Source organism: Vulpes lagopus, chromosome 3 (genome assembly GCF_018345385.1).
Source record: "Vulpes lagopus strain Blue_001 chromosome 3, ASM1834538v1, whole genome shotgun sequence".
Classification (NCBI taxonomy): Eukaryota; Metazoa; Chordata; class Mammalia; order Carnivora; family Canidae; genus Vulpes; species Vulpes lagopus.
In genome coordinates, this window is record NC_054826.1 from 12,573,043 (window position 1) to 12,591,550 (window position 18,508).

General features: G+C 40.9%; 1 protein-coding gene across 4 annotated transcripts in view; it reads right to left on the reverse strand.

Annotated features, from left to right (window-relative positions):
• Positions 1–18,373, reverse strand: part of DROSHA (drosha ribonuclease III) — a 119,080-nt gene extending 100,707 nt beyond the window's left edge. For 2 of the 4 annotated variants that reach the window (XM_041749467.1, XM_041749466.1), the window contains exons 1-7: positions 18,218–18,373; positions 16,824–16,950; positions 15,405–15,470; positions 13,416–14,249; positions 9,275–9,367; positions 3,337–3,447; positions 2,871–3,102 (exon numbers count right to left, since the gene is read on the reverse strand). In XM_041749467.1, coding sequence (XP_041605401.1) covers positions 2,871–3,102; positions 3,337–3,447; positions 9,275–9,367; positions 13,416–14,249; positions 15,405–15,424 — 1,290 coding nt within the window. In that variant the 5' untranslated portion in view covers positions 15,425–15,470; positions 16,824–16,950; positions 18,218–18,373. The remainder of the gene's footprint in view (positions 1–2,870; positions 3,103–3,336; positions 3,448–9,274; positions 9,368–13,415; positions 14,250–15,404; positions 15,471–16,823; positions 16,951–18,217) is intronic. The other 2 variants (XM_041749468.1, XM_041749469.1) reach the window with 2 other exon arrangements.
• Positions 18,374–18,508: the final 135 nt, after the last annotated feature.

Consider the following 18,508-nt stretch of genomic DNA (forward strand, 5'->3'; position numbering starts at 1 on the left):
ATGAAAAAAAATCTTCTACATCTCCCCATATACATATATACTACCCCAGACACACAGGGATGGACACACACGCACACACTCTACAGAGTTCTACAATGCATTCTGAGAGGAAATTCTCCACTCTCCCCCCACTCTCTTCCCAGGTTGATATCACTTTAAATGCCCATACTCTTCAACTTAGTAATTTTCAAAATGTAAGAACCAGACCTATCAAACATAAAAAGCAAATTAAAGCAAATCATAAAATCTGCAGTTATCCCAAAAGAGAGTAATTGCTTTTTTGAAGCTCCCCTCATTACTGACATTGGCAAAGCTAGGATAGCTGACATCCTTGCCAGTTCTGCACCAGATGACAAAACACAAAGGCAAATGTTGGGTTTCAGGTTTATTAGCCTTCCTTCTATACCAGTTTTAATACATCCATAAAAATATAAGAAAAAAAAAAAAGAAAAACACCTGTGCCTGTTTAAACTCTTTGAACCTCTGTATCTTCAATTTTATTTTAAAAATAATATCCATGGCAGCCATTCTCCTCTTCTTCCTTGCTAAAAGAACCATGATTGGGAGTAGAAAATTCCTGGTCTCAGAAAAAGTAGGCTCAGCCAGAGTCCCTCTCACCCTCAAAGATATCCCTGTTCTAGTCCCCGGGAACTATGTTATGTGGCAAAAAAAAAAAAAAAACTTTGTGGATATGATTAAGATTACAGAATTTGAGAAGAAAAGATTATCCTGGATAATCTGGGTAGGCTCAATCTAATACAAGCCCTTAAGAGCAGAAAACCTTTCCCAACGGGAGTGAGGGTGCAACAGAAGAGGCAGGAGATACTCAAAGTACAAGAGACACTTGACCTAAGGATGAAGGGATTTCTGAGCCAAGGGATGCACATGGCCTCAAGGTGCAGGAAACAACCTTCACCAGCCAGCCAGCAAGTAAACAAAGACCTCCATCCTATAAGCCACAAGGACCTAAATTCTGCCAACTACCTGAATAAGGAAGAAAATAGATTCTCTCCAGAAAGGAACACAGCCTTGCTGACATGCTAATTTAGGCAGGAAGACCCAAGTTTGACTTCTGACCACGAAGCTGTGAGATAATAAATGCGTGTGCTGGTAAGCCATGAAGTTTGTGGAAACCTGTTATGGTAGCACTGGAAGATGAACCTGGAAAAGACATATGATGTAGTTCTGGGGAAGGGATGGAAGAAAAAAATCCATGTGAGCTCTGGGCAAGTTCCTGGCAGAAGGCCCCATCCAACACTGCCCCTGCATCCTGTGTCTGGACAGAGTATGTAAAGACACGATGCCTGCAAGTCATCCTGCAACCATGGTCGACACTCCAGAAAGCAGCAGATACCAACTCAGAGCCCTGCCATCTCTGGGCCACTAAATGAACACTAGGCACCATCTCCCTCCAGAAAACCTGTTGAGAAAAATAAACCTGGCTTCTTTAAGTCACAATTAGTCACATATTATTATTCACAGCCACATTCTTAACTGACATACCTTTTTTTCCAGGAATGTTTTGAGGATTATGTAAGGCAATAGGAGAAGCACGAGTAGAAAGCTGTGACACCATAGGGGTGCTCAGTATGTGAGCTTCCCTTTTTTTTTTTTAAGATTTTATTTATTTCATTTATTAAGATTTTATTTATTTATCCATGAGAGACACAGAGGAAAAGAGGCAGAGACATAGGCAGAGGGAGAAGCAGGCTCCCTGCTGGGAGCCTGATGCGGGACCCGATCCCAGGACCCCAGGATCATGACCTGAGCCAAAGGCAGACACTCAACCGCTGAGCCACCCAGGTGCCCTCCCTTTCCTGTATCACATGAACCACAACTTAAAACTCTACTCTTATTCATCAAGTAAAATATCACACCACCATGAGATTTCTCAAATTCTTTTTCCCAAAGACAAGACAGTCTACTTTTAAGTCCCCTATAGAGAAGAACCCAGGCCAAGGAGAAGCTGTTCTCATAAAATTCTAAATTTAAAGCTCTTCTATCTAACCCGATCCACTAAAGCTGCCATCTCCAACCTCTTACATCCCACCAAACTGGTATGATCATTCCTTCACTCATCCATTTAATCAATGAACATTATATGTGTCTACCCTGTGGCCAATAGGCCTAAATTAATGGGATGGAGTCCTAACACTTATCAGGAGGGAAAAAAAAGTAACTAAACAAAGAGACAGTGACCAAAAATACAATGGAGATAAAAGAAAACAAAGGAAAAGGAAGGGAGCACATGAAAGAGGAGGTCATGGAGTCCAACACTGCAACAAAAGTCAGCTGTCATGCCTGGGAGCCGGACCTTTAGCAGCATGTGCACTGGATCCCTCAAGAGACTATGAAGGGTGACGATGCCGCCATTCCACAATACCAAACAATATGCACGGGAGACTTCCTATGGTCATCTTTGGTCAAGGACAGACTTATAAAAGACATACTCAAGGTTTCTGTAATTCCCATTTTGGGAGGAAAATATACACACACACATACACGTACAACCACAAGCTGCATAGAGTAGTTATGTGTGAAAGCTTATAAAACCACCAATATCAAGACTAGCAGTGTTATAAAATGCAGATTGAAGAGATACTTTAATCTACTGCACTTCTGCCTTTTTTCAGATCAAACAGCTTTGGTCTACAGCAGTGGTTCTCAACTGGGGAGGAGGGCAGGGGCACTCGGCAACATCTGAAGACAGCTTTGGTATCACAGGTGGGGAGGGGCTGTGCAGACAGCCCAGAGATGCTGCTCTACATCTTACAGTGCACAGGGCAGGCCCGACCACAGGGAATTATCCGACTCAGACTGCCAAAGGTGCCAAAGTGGAGAAAGCCTGGTCAATGGCTTCTCAGACCTACCACCTGATCCATGGGGTCACTGGAGTAGTAGTTTTCTGAGTGGGTGCAGCGGATCCACACAGGCTTAAGAAGTTCTTCTTCCTCCTCCTCATTTTTGTCAGGCAGTGTCTCCTCCGGCTCTTTTTCCTTGATTGAGGTATAATTCTTCTCTTTGCCAGTGCTCTGGCTGTCACTCCATCTGTCTTTCTCTTCCTCCCAACGAGCTCTCTTTTTCTCCCTACTTGGGGAGCGACTTTAAAAGGAGGCAAAGGAGGCTCATTATTTAAAATGCACTTATATTGTAAAACTATTCTATTTCACCTGTTTAGCTCACTTTTCACCTAGAATAAAAATGCCATACCAAACCAAGACATATTTACTTTTGTTAAACCAGTGATTCCCAAACACTAGTCTGATGGCATCAGAATCACCTGAAGTTAGTTGTTTAAAAATACAAATTCCCAGGCCCTACCCCAGATCTACTTACTGATTCACAGTCTCCGGGGGTGGGGCCCAAGAATCTGTATTTTTAATAATCTCCCCAGGTAATTCTGGTGTGCATCCAGCAGGTTCAGGGACAACCGGCAAACCGTAACTCCTAGAAGAGAAAGATATTTCGGAAATATTTGAAAATCTCCACAAATGAGACAATCTCAGCGATGAGAATACTACTTTTGAATCCTCCACAGCTTCCTTTGCCAAGAAAAAAAGAAAAACTTCATGAAACATGGTTTCAACTTGGCCATAAATTTAGCCTGAGGACCATAATCGATGAGTGAACCAGTTATATCATCCCTAACCATCTCTCTGGAAGCCCACACTTGGGTTACTATTTAGTGAACCACCACTCTAATTCTGATCCCTGCATATACTAGTATTAACTCAATTACAAAGGATAAAAACAACTCAATCTCCTTGAATTTCTCAGGCTTGAAATATGCAAAGGCCCATCCTATGGATGCCGTGAGGGAAAAACCTACAGGATAGATTTTAACTTAAGATCCAAAAATTTAAATGCAACCATACAGACCCTAAGAATCCTAAGAACCACAGAGAGTAACTGCTTTATTTGTATTACATCAGCATCCTTTGCAGGCACACTAACAAAGTTACTATAATCCAAGAAAGTTTACAACTGGATTAAAGTCATAAATTAACTATTCGCACCAACGCTACCACTTACTTCTAATTTTATGACAGGGAGTGTGTACGTAGGGGGAATGGATACCTGATTAGAAAGACTATAAATATTGATTACTTATTGATATAACTTCTAAATGCTACAACGTATATCATTAATTTTATTGCCAGAGTTACTGTAAAGTAAAATGTACATACATCCACTGTAGCAAGCTAATAAAGCATTAACAAAAAAACAAAACTCATCCATAAAACCACTCCAAGATAACCACTACATTTCACAAATGTGTTAAAATATATAGATATAAGACTATGCATATACATAATAATATACATGTTTTAACAAAAAAAAAGGAACTTGATAGCCTACCTTTCTCACTCAAAAGAACATCAGGAATACTCTTCTATTTCAATACATCTATAACTGAACCACTTTTAATAGGCACCTACTATTCTTTTACATACGTATGCCATAATTTAACAAACCTGATCATAGCCATTTAGGTTATTACCTCTTCAGTTTTTTGCCAACATAAACAATGCTACTGTAAAAACACTTGTTCTCTGCACACTTGTCAAATTATTTCACACAAAGAATGTATACCTTTCTTTTTAAGGCTTCTCTATAGGTAGGTAGTACCAGTTTAGACTACACTCAAAACCATATGCAAGTTCCAATTTCCACACATCCTGTCAACATGATTATTTTTAATCTCAGCCATTCTGATGAAAGAAGGATTTTATTTGACTTATAATTTTTTATCACTACTGAAATAATGTTTCATGCTCATTCCCTTTATGAACATCCCAGTCATGTGCTATGCCAGTACCATTAAAATTAGTAGTTTTATTTACTGAAAAAGTTTTCTTTATAACTGCTCTTCTGTCAAATGTAATGCATCCTTTTCCACTTTTTTGTTTCCCTTTTAATTCTAAAGACTTCTTTGTTTAGGCTGCCTAACTTTTAGTGCGATGCTTAGAATCTTTTCCCATCCCAAAGTTAAATACATATTTTCTATTTTCCTCAGTTACTTAACATATTTTTAAATTCTATCTAAGATATAAGAAATATAATTTCATTCTTTTACTCCATATGGCTTGTCAATTATCCCATCAGTTTCTCCTCAAATGTGAAACAATTTAATGATAGATGTAAATTTGTATATTACTTGAATGTTGCTCAATATTTGGGGTATTTTATACCCATATCAAATTGTTTTAATCATTCTATGTATTTACCATTTTAATTCTACTAAAGTAAGTATCCCTGCATAATTATTTTCATTATTCTCACTTCTATTCCAAAGAATAATCTGGGTCATTATAAAGTTTGAAAACCGGTAGTTCAACTGAAGTAACACTGAAATTATAGGTTATTTGAAGAAAACTGTTATTTTCACAACACTGTCTTCCACTTCCACTATGGGACTACGGCGCCGCCCTCCACTCATTGTCACCCTCTCTTCAGCTACATTTCTAGTTTGCTTCAAACTGATCTATATATTTTTAAAGCTCACTAAGATATTTAATTTTAGTTAAATTTTCTATAGTGAACCTTTCTATAGTGAACGTACATTTTCCCCCGTTACATTTTCTTAGGTGTTTCCAGTATTTAGGAAAGATATTAATTTTGATATATTTGTCTTATAATTGTCAACTTCAGTGAATTGGTTTCTTAGCTGAACCTCTTGAATTTTCCTGCTAATACCATTAGCTAATAATGGCAACCTTTAGCTCCCACTAGTATGGGTTGGTTTATGTTTATTTTAGTGCTTACTGCAAGCCTGACACTCTGCTTAGCACTTTACACTCAGATTTAATCCCTAGAAGAATCCTATGAGGCAGATGTGAACATCTCCTACAGAGAAAACAGAAAGAAAAACTGCATCACTTGCCCAATATCACAAAGCTAGTAAGTTGGTAGTTAAATGCTAATACGGTTGTTTGACACAGGCATTTCGACCTGTACTAAAATCCCAAGGAGCACCTGGGTGGCTCAGTGGTTGAGCATCTGCCTCTGGTTCAGGTCATGATCCTGGGGTCAAATTATTGTCATGGTCATGATCCTGGGGTCCTGGGATCGAGTCTCACATCAGGCCTGTTTCTCCCTCTACCTATGTCTCTGCCTCTCTGTTCTCTCTTGAATAAATAAATAAAATCTTAAAAAAAAAAATCTCACTAAATGTTTATTGTTATTACCTAGAAACAAGGGCAAAAACACCTTCATGCCACCTCCCTCAAGGCAGGTCTCTTTAATGATGGATAGTCAGGGTTGTCTGTTGTGACCATCAATTAATCTTGGTTTGTTTTTTTAACACTTTGAGAAGGTCATTTCAAAACAGGAACAAAACATTTTTTTTTAGGTAAGTGTCTCAGGCACTCCAAATTTCAAAATCCAAACTTGAACTTGTTTCTTAACAATAAGCTATATACAAATGCTAAGTTTTCCTCTTTTATAGTATTTACATCTCTGGTTTTAATTTTTTCATCCACTGCATTAGTTGGAACTCATAGAATCCAAGTCTCTGCCTTCTCCACAAGCTACTGGGCATTGGAGAAGAAACCACTAGACAAAGAGATTTCCAGCACTCTACGTTGAAACTCACCAACCTCAAATGTGGTCCTCAATGGTTTCTAGCAACACAGTACCTGGTTTTCCTGTCCTTTGCTCTTCCTCCTCAGGTCCTTTCTCTCTGAACTCTTCCTAGTTAATCTCTAATCCATGGCATTTAATATTTCCAGCTAGGATCTCTTTTCTGAACTTTATATCTGTGTATTCAATTAACTACTACAAATTCCACTTGGTGGTCTCACAGATTCTCAAACTCCACATGCCCAAACTGTACACATCCTGCATCGTTTTTAATGCTCCCCACCCCCAATGGGAACCACCAGATCTCAGGTGATGGCTACTGACTTTTCTTTCCTCACCATCAGTTATCCCACTGACTCTATCTCATACATACCTCTCAATTACCTCTACTGTTTCCCATTACTACTGCCACTGCGCTGGTTAGGTACAATCACTTGTACAGATTAAAAAAGACATCTAAGGGGATCCCTGGGTGGCGCAGCGGTTTAGCGCCTACCTTTGGCCCAGGGTGTGATCCTGGAGACCTGGGATCGAATCCCACATCGGGCTCCCGGTGCATGGAGCCTGCTTCTCCCTCTGCCTGTGTCTCTGCCTCTCTCTCTCTCTCTCTGTGTGACTATCATAAATAAATTAATTAATTAAAAAAAAAAAAAGACATCTAAACTTATTTCGTCCAGGCTTGATCCTCTCAGAGCACTTGTCTCCACTGCAACTTTCGCACATGCTCTTTTCTCTCCCTCTACCATCCCCTTCCCTAATGCATTCCTACACACACTTCAAGTATCACTTATAAAAAAGGTAAAATGTCAATTTTTCTATGACTACCCAAGACTCAGCTCTCACTGTTATGTTCCCAGAGCAACATGTAATTGCTCTGTCAAAAGCACTTCTCAAGGCACTTAACTTTCTCATTCCTGTAAAGTGGGGACTCTTGTGAATGACTGTATCACTTATGCCAATATAATACCTGGGACACACAGGGTGCGATGTTCTTTGTTCACTTTTTGATTAAGTCATACAACATTAGGTGACAGCGATAGGCAACAGAGCCACATCTTTTTCCTCACTTGAACGGGAAAGCCTAAAGGTTTCAAAACTAAATTTGGCTCTTCTGAGATGGTGTCAATCATGTTCATCATGAGATAATATTCTCCATCATGTGAAAGAAGTCTGCTTATATACCTAGTTTACCAAAGTTTCTATTTCTAAAAGGATGCTGGTTCTATTTTAAATATCTAATAAACAGGAACTGAAATAGCTCTACAGATTTTGATAGAATTATAGATTTCCTAATACTAACCTATTTATTCATGCAATCTTGGAGTAAACTGTTATTTTTTTCTTTTTTAGTAAATTTATTTTAACACACTACTGAAAACAACTGGCTAATATACTCAGCATTTTCATATCCATATTTATAAAAAAGATTGCTTTGTAGTTTATTTTCCATCAGGTTAGGTTTAGCCATCTTGATGGTTTTCTGGACACCACAGCATGGAGCTAAGTAAGCTCTCCTTCCATCTCCATCAATGTTCTAGAACAGTCTAAAACTTTTTTTTTGGAGGTGATACACATCCAACTTTTTCCACTTTTCTGTAGTTACCAACCTAATAAAATTTTCTGCTTCTTATGTGGTTTGGAATTTTTGCTTTTACAGAAATCAACTTATCACATCCAAGTTTTTAAATTTTGTAAATATGGTATCTGTACTTATACCAACATATTATAATTTTTAAATCCCTTTCATTCCTATGATACATTCTTTCTTCTACATAATGGTATGTGTTTTTCTTTTCCTGATTTGCCACATTTTAAATCATATTACCTTTCAAAGAAGTCTTGCATTTACTTCTAAATATTGTTACAGTGCTATAGTTCTGTTTGCTATGTCATTTTTTTATCTTTAAAAAAAAAAAACTTTTTATCTTTAAATCTTTCTTAACCTTTCTTATACTTTACCAACATGTAGAAGTGATCAGAGAATAATGATATAAACATATTTTATATGTTATATGTAATCTTATATATAAAATATATACATATATAGTTACCATTTATTTGCCACTAACTTTGGACCCAGTTCTAAGAGTTTTTTATACATTTTTATCTCAATGACTCCTCACCACTCAATAAGGCAAGTATAACTGTTCTTATTTTAGACAAAGACATTGAGGCTTAAAAAGGTTAGATAACTCTGCCCAATATCAAAGCTGGGAGAATAACTGCCCCCATATCTGTCAGATTCCAGAGTGCTATTCTTGATTACCATTACATAAGGCCATGAAGTGGTTACACCCTATAGGTTTTGAGTTACAACAATATCAATGTCATAAAGTGTGATCGCAGTTTTACCCTTCTCAGAAACAAGTAAATTTAAGAGCATAATTATGAATTTCCAAAATCTTAAGCTTTGAATTATTGCGTATATAGTTTGATAGCAATTGAGATCAGAAAAAGTAGCCTATATAATTTCTTTTTTTTTTTTTTTTTGGAAATTTATCAAGATTTCCCTTGTGTGTCATCAATACATCTTGAAAGTAAAGGTTTTTTAGTTATCGGCTGTTTTAGCTATTCATAGGGCATTTTGGATAGATTCTTGGGCTATTTTGAAGAGTTGGTGATATTATGGATAAGCACAAAACCTGAATTCAAGGAGATCTATGACTTCTTTCAGTGTCAACTCCTTGCTTACCTTCCAGATCTCTTATACTCTTTTTTGTAGGACCTTTCCAGAGATGGTGATCTTCGGCTGTCCCGGTGCCTGTGTCTCTCCCGTTCCCGCTCTCTTAAAGGAATTAATACACAGAGCTGTTTTCAACAGAAAGACTCAAAAACACCATCTCTTTTTACTGAATTCATCTTCTACATAAACGGCCCTCACCTATGAATTTTTCAGGCACTATTCTCTATGGGACATTTTTATTCATCACTTATTAAAGGGTAAGTTGCTCTTCACTTTACAGAAGTTAACTAACTTGGATGTCTTTTGTTGTTTTCTTTAAAGAAAGAAGTCATACTTGATGCTAAGCAACAAAGGTATTTATCACAATCTTCTCTCCAGATGTTCCAACCAGCCAACCCCTGGTTGTTGGACCTACAGGGAAAACTTTAAAGGATTCTACTACCTAGTGAATTCTAGAAAACTCCCAATTTCATCTATCAAATAAGTGTAAATTAAAGCTTTTATTGCAAAAACTGAGATAAGGTTCTATAATTAAAGAGTTCTCAATTCTTATATGTTAGAGGCCTGATTTGTAGTTCTAGGTATAGCTGACTGGCAGGAGATTCTAAATCACTTTACCTTTAAATGCTGTTTTCATCGGAAACAACTCTAAATGGAGACATTGGGTATCCACAACGTACAACAGAATGAGGGATTTTAAAATTTTTCAATGTAAAACGGGAATTTGATGATGAAAACAATAATAACTTCTGAGCCTGTTTAATAAGTGCAATGAAGATCTGGAACAAAAACTTGGAACTCTAGGGTGTTTAAATCAGAGCTAAACCTAAGGGAAATAACCACTCAATCTTACAATGGGGAAAAAAAAATGTTGTATTAGTCTGAGTCCAATAAGACGACTATAAAAATGTCTGAACTCAAAAACTTCCCCCAACCTGTGGCCAAAGAGAGGAAATATAAACACGCTGAAAATCAAAACTTACAAAAATGATTGAGAAATGTGACTGTTTATAGATATTAAAACAGAAATTGTTTTTTCACTTAAAGATCACCTCCACCTCAAGAAAGATTGCTTTGAATAATATACTTTTAACTACGTATAAGCCTCAGGTATACATTAGCTGTCCAAATAAAGTAGCTGGAGCTTGGGAGTCTACGTTCTTTTAATCTGATACAGTTTACTGAGGTACCTGGCTGGCTCAGTCAGTAGAACATACAACACTCGATCTCGGGATTGTAGTTCAAGCCCCACAGTGGGTGTAGGAAATACTTTAAAAAATTAATAAATAAAATTACAGCTTACGTTACAGCAGTAAAATCCCAACTAACGAGTGGTGTCACGTGACAGATAAAATATAACATGTAATAATATGGTGGCTGAAAAGAATAATCATCTATATTTCCAAGTAAAAATCTGTTGAAAAGACCTTCCTAATTTTTTGTATTTTAACATTCAGGCAATAGAATTTTGCATTTGAGAACGACATTTCTGAGGATGATTGCTACCTCTGAGTGGGTATGAGTTGAAAAGGCCAATTTGGATAATACAAAGCACATTAGTAATACTATATAGTGAATCCATTTAAACCAAGAAAAACAATGTTTGGGTTCCTTTTCCAAAGACTCTTTCTTGTCTGCAAGCATTAAAATATTCCTTAGGTACATAATATTAGCTCTCTGATGGCTACACATTGTACTCACCAGGACAGCTATGGGGACTGTCGTGCTATAGCACCATTCAGTTACGGGAAGCCACTGCACTGTCCCCACCACCCTGCAGAACAGCATGTTGAGTGCACTATATCTGTGGCCATTTCTTTTCCCATTCCCCAGAGTAACCTTAATTTTTCTTAACAAATGCACATATCCACTTCTTCACAAACTTCCTCTAGAAATAGTTTGTTCTAAAACAATCTGGTAATTTGTATTCAATCATATTTTAGAGGAGAAAAAGAAGGAAGACGGAATCTGGGAAAGGACAGATTGACTTACCCTAAGAAGCAAAGGGAGCAGTAGCCGGAGGACAGACCACAGAACTAACATAAACTTAATACAGTTTAATGCACAAATTTGTGAAGTTTTGGTTTTCTCCAATATACTTCCAGAAGTTATGCTACGAAATCACATACCCTATTTTTATTTTATAGGAATATTCCATATAAAACAGATGACTGACACTCTACCTAAGACCTCAAAGGGAGCTGGTTATTATGTGGCCGTGACACTAAGGCAGCTCTAGGGCAAACACCCCAAGTGCATCCCAAAACAACTCCAAGATAAATAAAGGCCGTTTAGAAAGATGAGCTAACTGCCTAAGCAGGTCTTTCATAGTCAAGGAGTGTCATTTAGGATAACGCATATTAATCGCAATTTTTTTTGGCACTTGATTTCACTTACAGGTCCCTCAGTTGACAGGACATTAAGTTCTTTAAGCAAACATATAGCTCTAAGTTTAAGCCTGATTCAAGAATTTAGGATTTTTACAGCAGCGTCCTAAAAACTCTAACTGCGGCACCCCAAAATGGGGAAAAAAAGTGCCCACTAGAATGTTGAAGTTTGCACTGAAGTGTTTCCCTAGAAATAGGATTATTAACAATCACTTCAAAGTCTAAAGAAAACTATTAACAAACAGTTTCCAGTTTGGATTTTCATCATAAAATTCTAAAATAAACTATCATAGGCGTCTGCCAATTAGTCCATCAGAGAATAGTTAAGGACAAAACTGACCAGAAATAGTAATTCGTGCTGAGAAAACTTTTTAGTCTATCAACTCTGAGTTAGCTCTGGCTCACCAGAAATCAGTCATCTCTGCAGGAAACAAGTTTCCTTCTACCTTCCACTGGGCATCAGGAAGAGGAAACAACACATTTTCCTTCCAAACCTTCCAACCACTAATCACTCTCTTCAGGACTAGGAATGACCAACACCACTTACTGGCAAAATGTTCAGTCATGAACATGAAAACTCAACAGCTATGAGAAAAATGTGGAAACCGAGAAGCAAACTGATTCCAAAGGAACCAAGACCAGCTCTCTACAAACCCACATAGTGAAGTGACTTGGTTTGGTAAGCTCAAATCCTTTTAGCACAGAAGTTCCTAAGGATAATGAAGGTAAGTAAACACACCACAAGGGACAGAAAGAGAAGCATCGCTACTAGCTCAACAAATGGGAAGCTTCAATCATACAAGAAGTTCACTGAAGGTACAAAGTATTTGGTATGATCGTTATCAATGTTTTTATTTTCCCACCTAAACCAACAGTTCTTAGACTTCTGGAGAAAAGTCTTGAGATTCTGCTGTAAGCTACCAATTTATTTATAGAAAAACATGCATACACATATAACATTCTGCATATAACTTCAGAGAATTTCTATAAACCCATCTAAGAATCCTGGTTTAGAAATGCCTGCTGGAAATCTCACTTTCTTACATGTATCTGGTACACATATTTGGTCTCTTGAAAAAAACGTATGTAATCTGGAATGAAACAGTATTTTTTCAAATACAACTTTCTTCAGTATAAAAACATTTCAATGCAACAAAAACAAGTTAAAAACTATTTTGAATAAGTAAGTAAATAAATAAATAAATGCTATTTTGAAAACTTTGATGATGTGTAACCAACATTATTGCACTTTACAAGGAAAACAGAGCAAGAAGGCAACTATGTACAATAAAGTTCCACTTATCTTAAAAGCCAGAAAGCAAGTTCCACTTAACTAGAACTAGTTTGATTCCTCATTGATAACATAGAGATCGATTCCAAATGAACTCAGGTGCTTTAACCTGATATGGTGATCATACTGAACAAAAGTAAATATGATAATGCAAAGAACACGAAAAAGTAATACGTGAACTTTCATTAGATCACCATTGAAACATCAGCTGTATTTTGCAAGAGTAATCAGCTTACGCTCATTGCAATGAATCTACATTGATGATTTTGAAATGATTTTCAAAAGTGGCTTTTCTGACATTAACTACTTTACTTGTCAGTTGTCTCTTCCTCTTTAAAACAGCTCCAAAAATGCTTTCTTCCCTTTATAAATCAAAATGCACTGCTGGACCTTTTTGGTTTAGTCCTCTGAGAAACCCAAATGGCCCATGTCTGGACCTCTGCAGTTCACTAAAACCACACATGTGCTTTACCTGCTCCGCTCATAGCTCCGGTGACGGGAGGGCGTTCTCCCTCGGTCGTAATCTGATCTGTAGCGGCTATCTTGTCTTCTCCTGTCAGGACTTCGGCCTCGTTCCCGTCGATCCAGGGACCGATGCCTCTCGCCTCGGCCGTGACTGTGATCCCGGTGCCTGTGATCCTCGTAGTGCTTGAGCCTTTCAGGGGACCTTCTCTCACTGGGAGCCTTTGGGAGGGGATATGGAGGGAGGTGCCTAAAATGGGGACTACTGCTGTTATTAGCACTGGGTGGAAAAGAACTGGGGTTGTTCTGGAAACTATTAAAATTGGGAGGTGGGAAATTATGGTGTGAGTACCCTGGAGGGTACTGATAATTGACCTGCTGTGGCATGACCGGAGGGGGTGGAGGGTGGGGCATGGAAGGAGGGGGCATCATGAAAGGGAAAGTGCCCTGTCCAGGAGGTGCTCCAGGGACTGGGGGGTTATTAGGACAGGGCATTGGAGGTGGCATAGGAGGAAAACAAGGAGGCACTGGGAAGGGGGGCCTCATCTGGTGATTTGGGAAGGGGGGGCGTATAGGGCAGGGGGGAAGAGGGCCCTGGGCTGACGGAGGCATGGGAGGAGGGAAGGGGACAAAGTCTGGTCGTGGAGGCAGAAAATTGGGGGCTGGAGAGTTCGAGAACGTGGTGGAAGGGGCACTTGGAGGTTCATATTGATATTGCACAGGAGGCTGCTGAGGATGAAGTAGTCTCAGATTTTGAGGCCTGAAGGCTGGGGCTGAGGGTCTGGCTCCATGTCCTCCTCGCCCTCGGGGACACCCTCGTCCTGGATGGAACGACATTCTATGACTTTGTGGGAGGAAAGAAAAAGAAAAGAAAACCAAAAACTCACCATAAACAGGGTGTCACAAATGCCTGACCATCTTCAAGAGCAACTGACCCCTTCAGCCACTGGATTATTCTACCTACCTCGACACTGAGCTCTCTGTAATACCTCAAACTCCTCATGGCCAATAAAGTCCTCTTCCCCTGTCTCAGTCCCTGGCTTCTGTCATTCCCTAAAGCTGCTCCTCCTCCAGAATGATGAACTCAACATCTGACTATTTAATCATATGCTGTTATGTCCTTGCTCAGGCTCCCCAAAAATCTGAACCTCGCCATGTCATCCCACCTGTACACCACTCTCTACATCAGCACCAGCACCTTCCTGTCTTCACCTTCCTCCACACTCAGCAGAGACTCCACAAATTCAACATACCTGGTCCTAAAAGGAATTAACCCTCCCCTCCAAAACAATACCAATGGCTGCTCTTTCACGGTTTCTTTTTTTTTTTTAAAGATTTTATTTATTTATTCATGAGACAGAGAGGGAGGCAGAGAGAGAGGGAGGCAGAGACACAGGCAGAGGGAGAAGCAGGCTCCATGCTGGGAGCCCGATGTGGGACCCAATCCCAGGACCCCAGGATCATGCTCTGAGCCGAAGGCAGACGCTCAACTGCTGAGCCACCCAGGCATCCCCAGTGTTTCCTATTTCAATAGATAATAGCATTTATTGGTCCTCAAGTCACACATCAGCCAATTATCTGACAACTTTTCCTCCCTTACCCCTTTTACCCAAAAATGTATTTTAAATTCCCATCACTTCTGCTTCATAAATACTTCCTAAGTTCACCCACTTCACACCATCATTTCTTCCCTGGCTATAATAACAACCCCACTGGTCTTTCTATAATCACTAGCACTACCCATCAGGCCTTTGTTAGGTTCCCTGCTCTCACATTCTGTGCTGCTTCCTGGCAGGTCCTACAGTACTTACAATTCACCAACTAATTACCTCATTCCACCATTCATATAAGCCCCATCAGGGCAGGACTCTGGTCTGTGCTCCTAGCCATGTCCATGGCCCACATGAACACACCTCCTCCTCTCCCCACGTTACCAAAATCGGGGTTTGCTCTTCTCTCTGCTCTCCCAAACCTCCACCATTACCGTCACACCACTCACCACGTATTGCCTTGCATCATGACACGGTGTCTGGATATGTCACATCTTCCACAGAGAATATAAGTGCTAGAGGACAGAAAGAATAAAACAGGCTTAAAAATGTTTCCCAAACTGCTAATGTCTGCAATTCTCTTAACAATGATTTTCCATTCTCCAATACATTGAGCATACTGACAAAATTAAGAGTATATTCCCCCGAATTAAAGTTTACAACTAACTTTTAAGATGTCCTTATCACACAGTGAGACTAACAAGCAAATTCAAATATAACTATAATTTGTAAACACAACAGTTATCCTTGATTTCATCCTCAGCTTTCCACTGAAGAATGCTGTGAACATGAATGGCTTTCCAAATGCTTAAGTTTCAACAAGATAGTTTTAAAACTTAAATAAATACTAAATGCAAAAAACTTGACTATAGTGGTATCTTCCTAAGGTCTATCTAACTAAAAGTTTTACCGGTAGACTTAAGGTAGATTTTCAAAAGGCTCAAGAAAATAATGTCAGATTTTTTAGCTCTATCAATCACGGTGCTTAATAACTAGCAGGCATCTAATAACATCTAATTGGTGATTATTATTCAGCCTAAGGCCTTCATGATAAACCTAGGACCTACACAGTTGATCTCGCCACCATGGACTACTCATGGCTCCTGGCCAACAGAATCTAATTCAAACTCCCATGTCTGGCATTTAAAACCCATTACCACGGGGATCTCTGGGTGGCTCAGCAGTTTAGCGCCTGCCTTCGGCCCAGGGTGTGATTCTGGAGTCCCAGGATCAAGTCCCACGTCAGGCTCCCTGCATGGAGCCTGCTTCTCCCTCTGCCTGTGTCTCTGCCTCTCTCTCTCTCTCTCACTTTCTGTGTCTCCCATGAATAAATAAATAAAATCATAATAAATAAATAAATAAATAAATAAATAAATAAATAAATAAATAAATGGAACCCTCTACAGGGCAGCACTGGTGGCTTAGCGGTTTAATGCTGCCTTCAACCTGGGGTGTGATCCTGGGGACCTGGAATCGGGTCCTGCATCGGGCTACCTGCAGGGAGCCTGCTACTTACTCCCTCTGCCTGTGTCTCTGCTTCTGTGTGTCTCTCATGAATAAATAAACAAAATCTTAAAATAAAATAAAACCCTCTACAACCCGGACCCAATTTCTTCCAGAATTATCCCCCATCACGTTCCCCGTGAAGTGCCTATCACCCAGATTTTCCCAGGTGCCTAACATACCAAGTACTATTACCCAGCTTGTTCTTTGCTCCTGCTCTTCTAAAATCCCCTGCTCTGTGAATGTGCCCACTGAATTTCATCCACCTATGTCAAATGCCACCTCTTCTGTGAAGCCTTTCCTAGGTCCCTTTAGAATGTAATCCCATTCCCTCTAGACTTACTTACTTCTTTTACAGCACTTACCAGAGACTGTCTCATATTATAGTCATGTGTGCACATTTCTAACTCCTCCACTAGACTTTTAGCTCCTCGAGGACATGGGTTGTTTCACGGTCATTTCTGTATCCTTCACAGCGCCTGGCACAACGTCCTGCACATAGTAGGTGGTCAATAAATGTTTACATCACCAACGACAAATGTTTCTATGTTGCTACCGTCCGTTTCCCTTTCACATATACCCACGACATATTTGCATTATCAAATCCAGACAAAGAGGAGGCCCTTTCACAGATTCGGGTGATACCCAATGAGCCCAGATTTGTCAGCTGACCACGTGGACTCCAAGTTGAGTAAGATGCGCAGCCTGCAAGACTCAAGCTCTGAAACCACTCACAGGCATGTTTTTAGGAAAATAAATAAATAAGGCAATAAACAAGAGAAAAGGGACACACTGGTGGCTCAGTGATTGAGCACCTGCCTTTGGCCCAGGGCGTGATCCTGGAGTCCTGGGATCCAGCCCCACATCAGGCTCCCTGCATGGAGCCTGCTGCTCCCTCTGCCTGTGTCTCGGCCTCTCTCTCTCTCTCTCTCTCTCTCTCTCTGTCTCTCATAAGTAAATAAATAAAATCTTTAAAAAATAAAATAAACAAGAGAAAAGAGGTACGCACAGGGTCTAAGGGAACACAAAGAAGTGTGCCAAACCTAGAGATGCAAACAGGGTCACTAACACTTGCACAGTGCGCGATAGCTGACCTTCCGCGACTGGGTCATGCATGCTCCTATAGAGAGAATACCTGAAAACACGGATCATGAAGCTGACATTCCGAAGGCACAGTCCGGCTCTGCTGGGGCACAAACTGATCCAAAATCGAGAGTCAAGGAATTCGCTGCAAGCGGCCGAGGGTAGTTGTTTTCCGCGTCTGTCTACCCCCAGGTTGCTGGGTGCCTCCCCCCAGGAAGCAGGGACGCTGCGGGGCTGTTTGGCCAAGGTAACACGCCCGGGAGCATCGGTCTACGTCGCAAGGGCCGCGAAGTGTGCCTCCTTTCCCCGCACCTGCACTCCGCCCGGCTGCGGGGCGGCTGCGCGTTTCCCCGCTTGCATCTCCCGCCAGGCCGCGCGCCCCACGAGGCCAGCGCTGGGCTCCGGGTTTCCCTCCGCGGCGACCCCGGGCGGCCCCAGGCCGGGACCCGCGCATGCGCTCCACGAATGAATGAAAAGGTCTCCTCCTTCACTTCCACTGGCTCGCGGGGCTCGGGCCTACGGTCGCTCTTTTGCCCGTCGGCTGCAGACCCGGGGAGGCGGCCGCTCGACCTGAACCCGCCCCAGCCCCGGACGCCTAAGCCCGACACTCGGCGGCGCTCCGTCTCCCACACCCGCAAGGCCCCCCCACACACACACACACACTCCTCCCTTTTACCTTCTAAAACGCTCTCGGGCCGCGAGGGAGCCGTCAAAGCAAAGCCAGGCTGATTCTGCAGCCGCCGGGACCCTAGCGCCACCCGCGCCTCCGGAACAGGAAACCGAGGAAATTAAAAAGCGAACCTGAAGGAGCTGGACCGCGACCGCGGGGGGGTGCGGGGGGCGGTGGGGGGAAGCTTTTGGGCTTCGCACAGCGCCTGGTGCGCGGTGATTGGCGCGTCATCGAGAGCGATGGACACGCAAGCCAATCGTCTTCGTGGAGCGCGCCGGCGCCCGCCCCCTGCCCTCT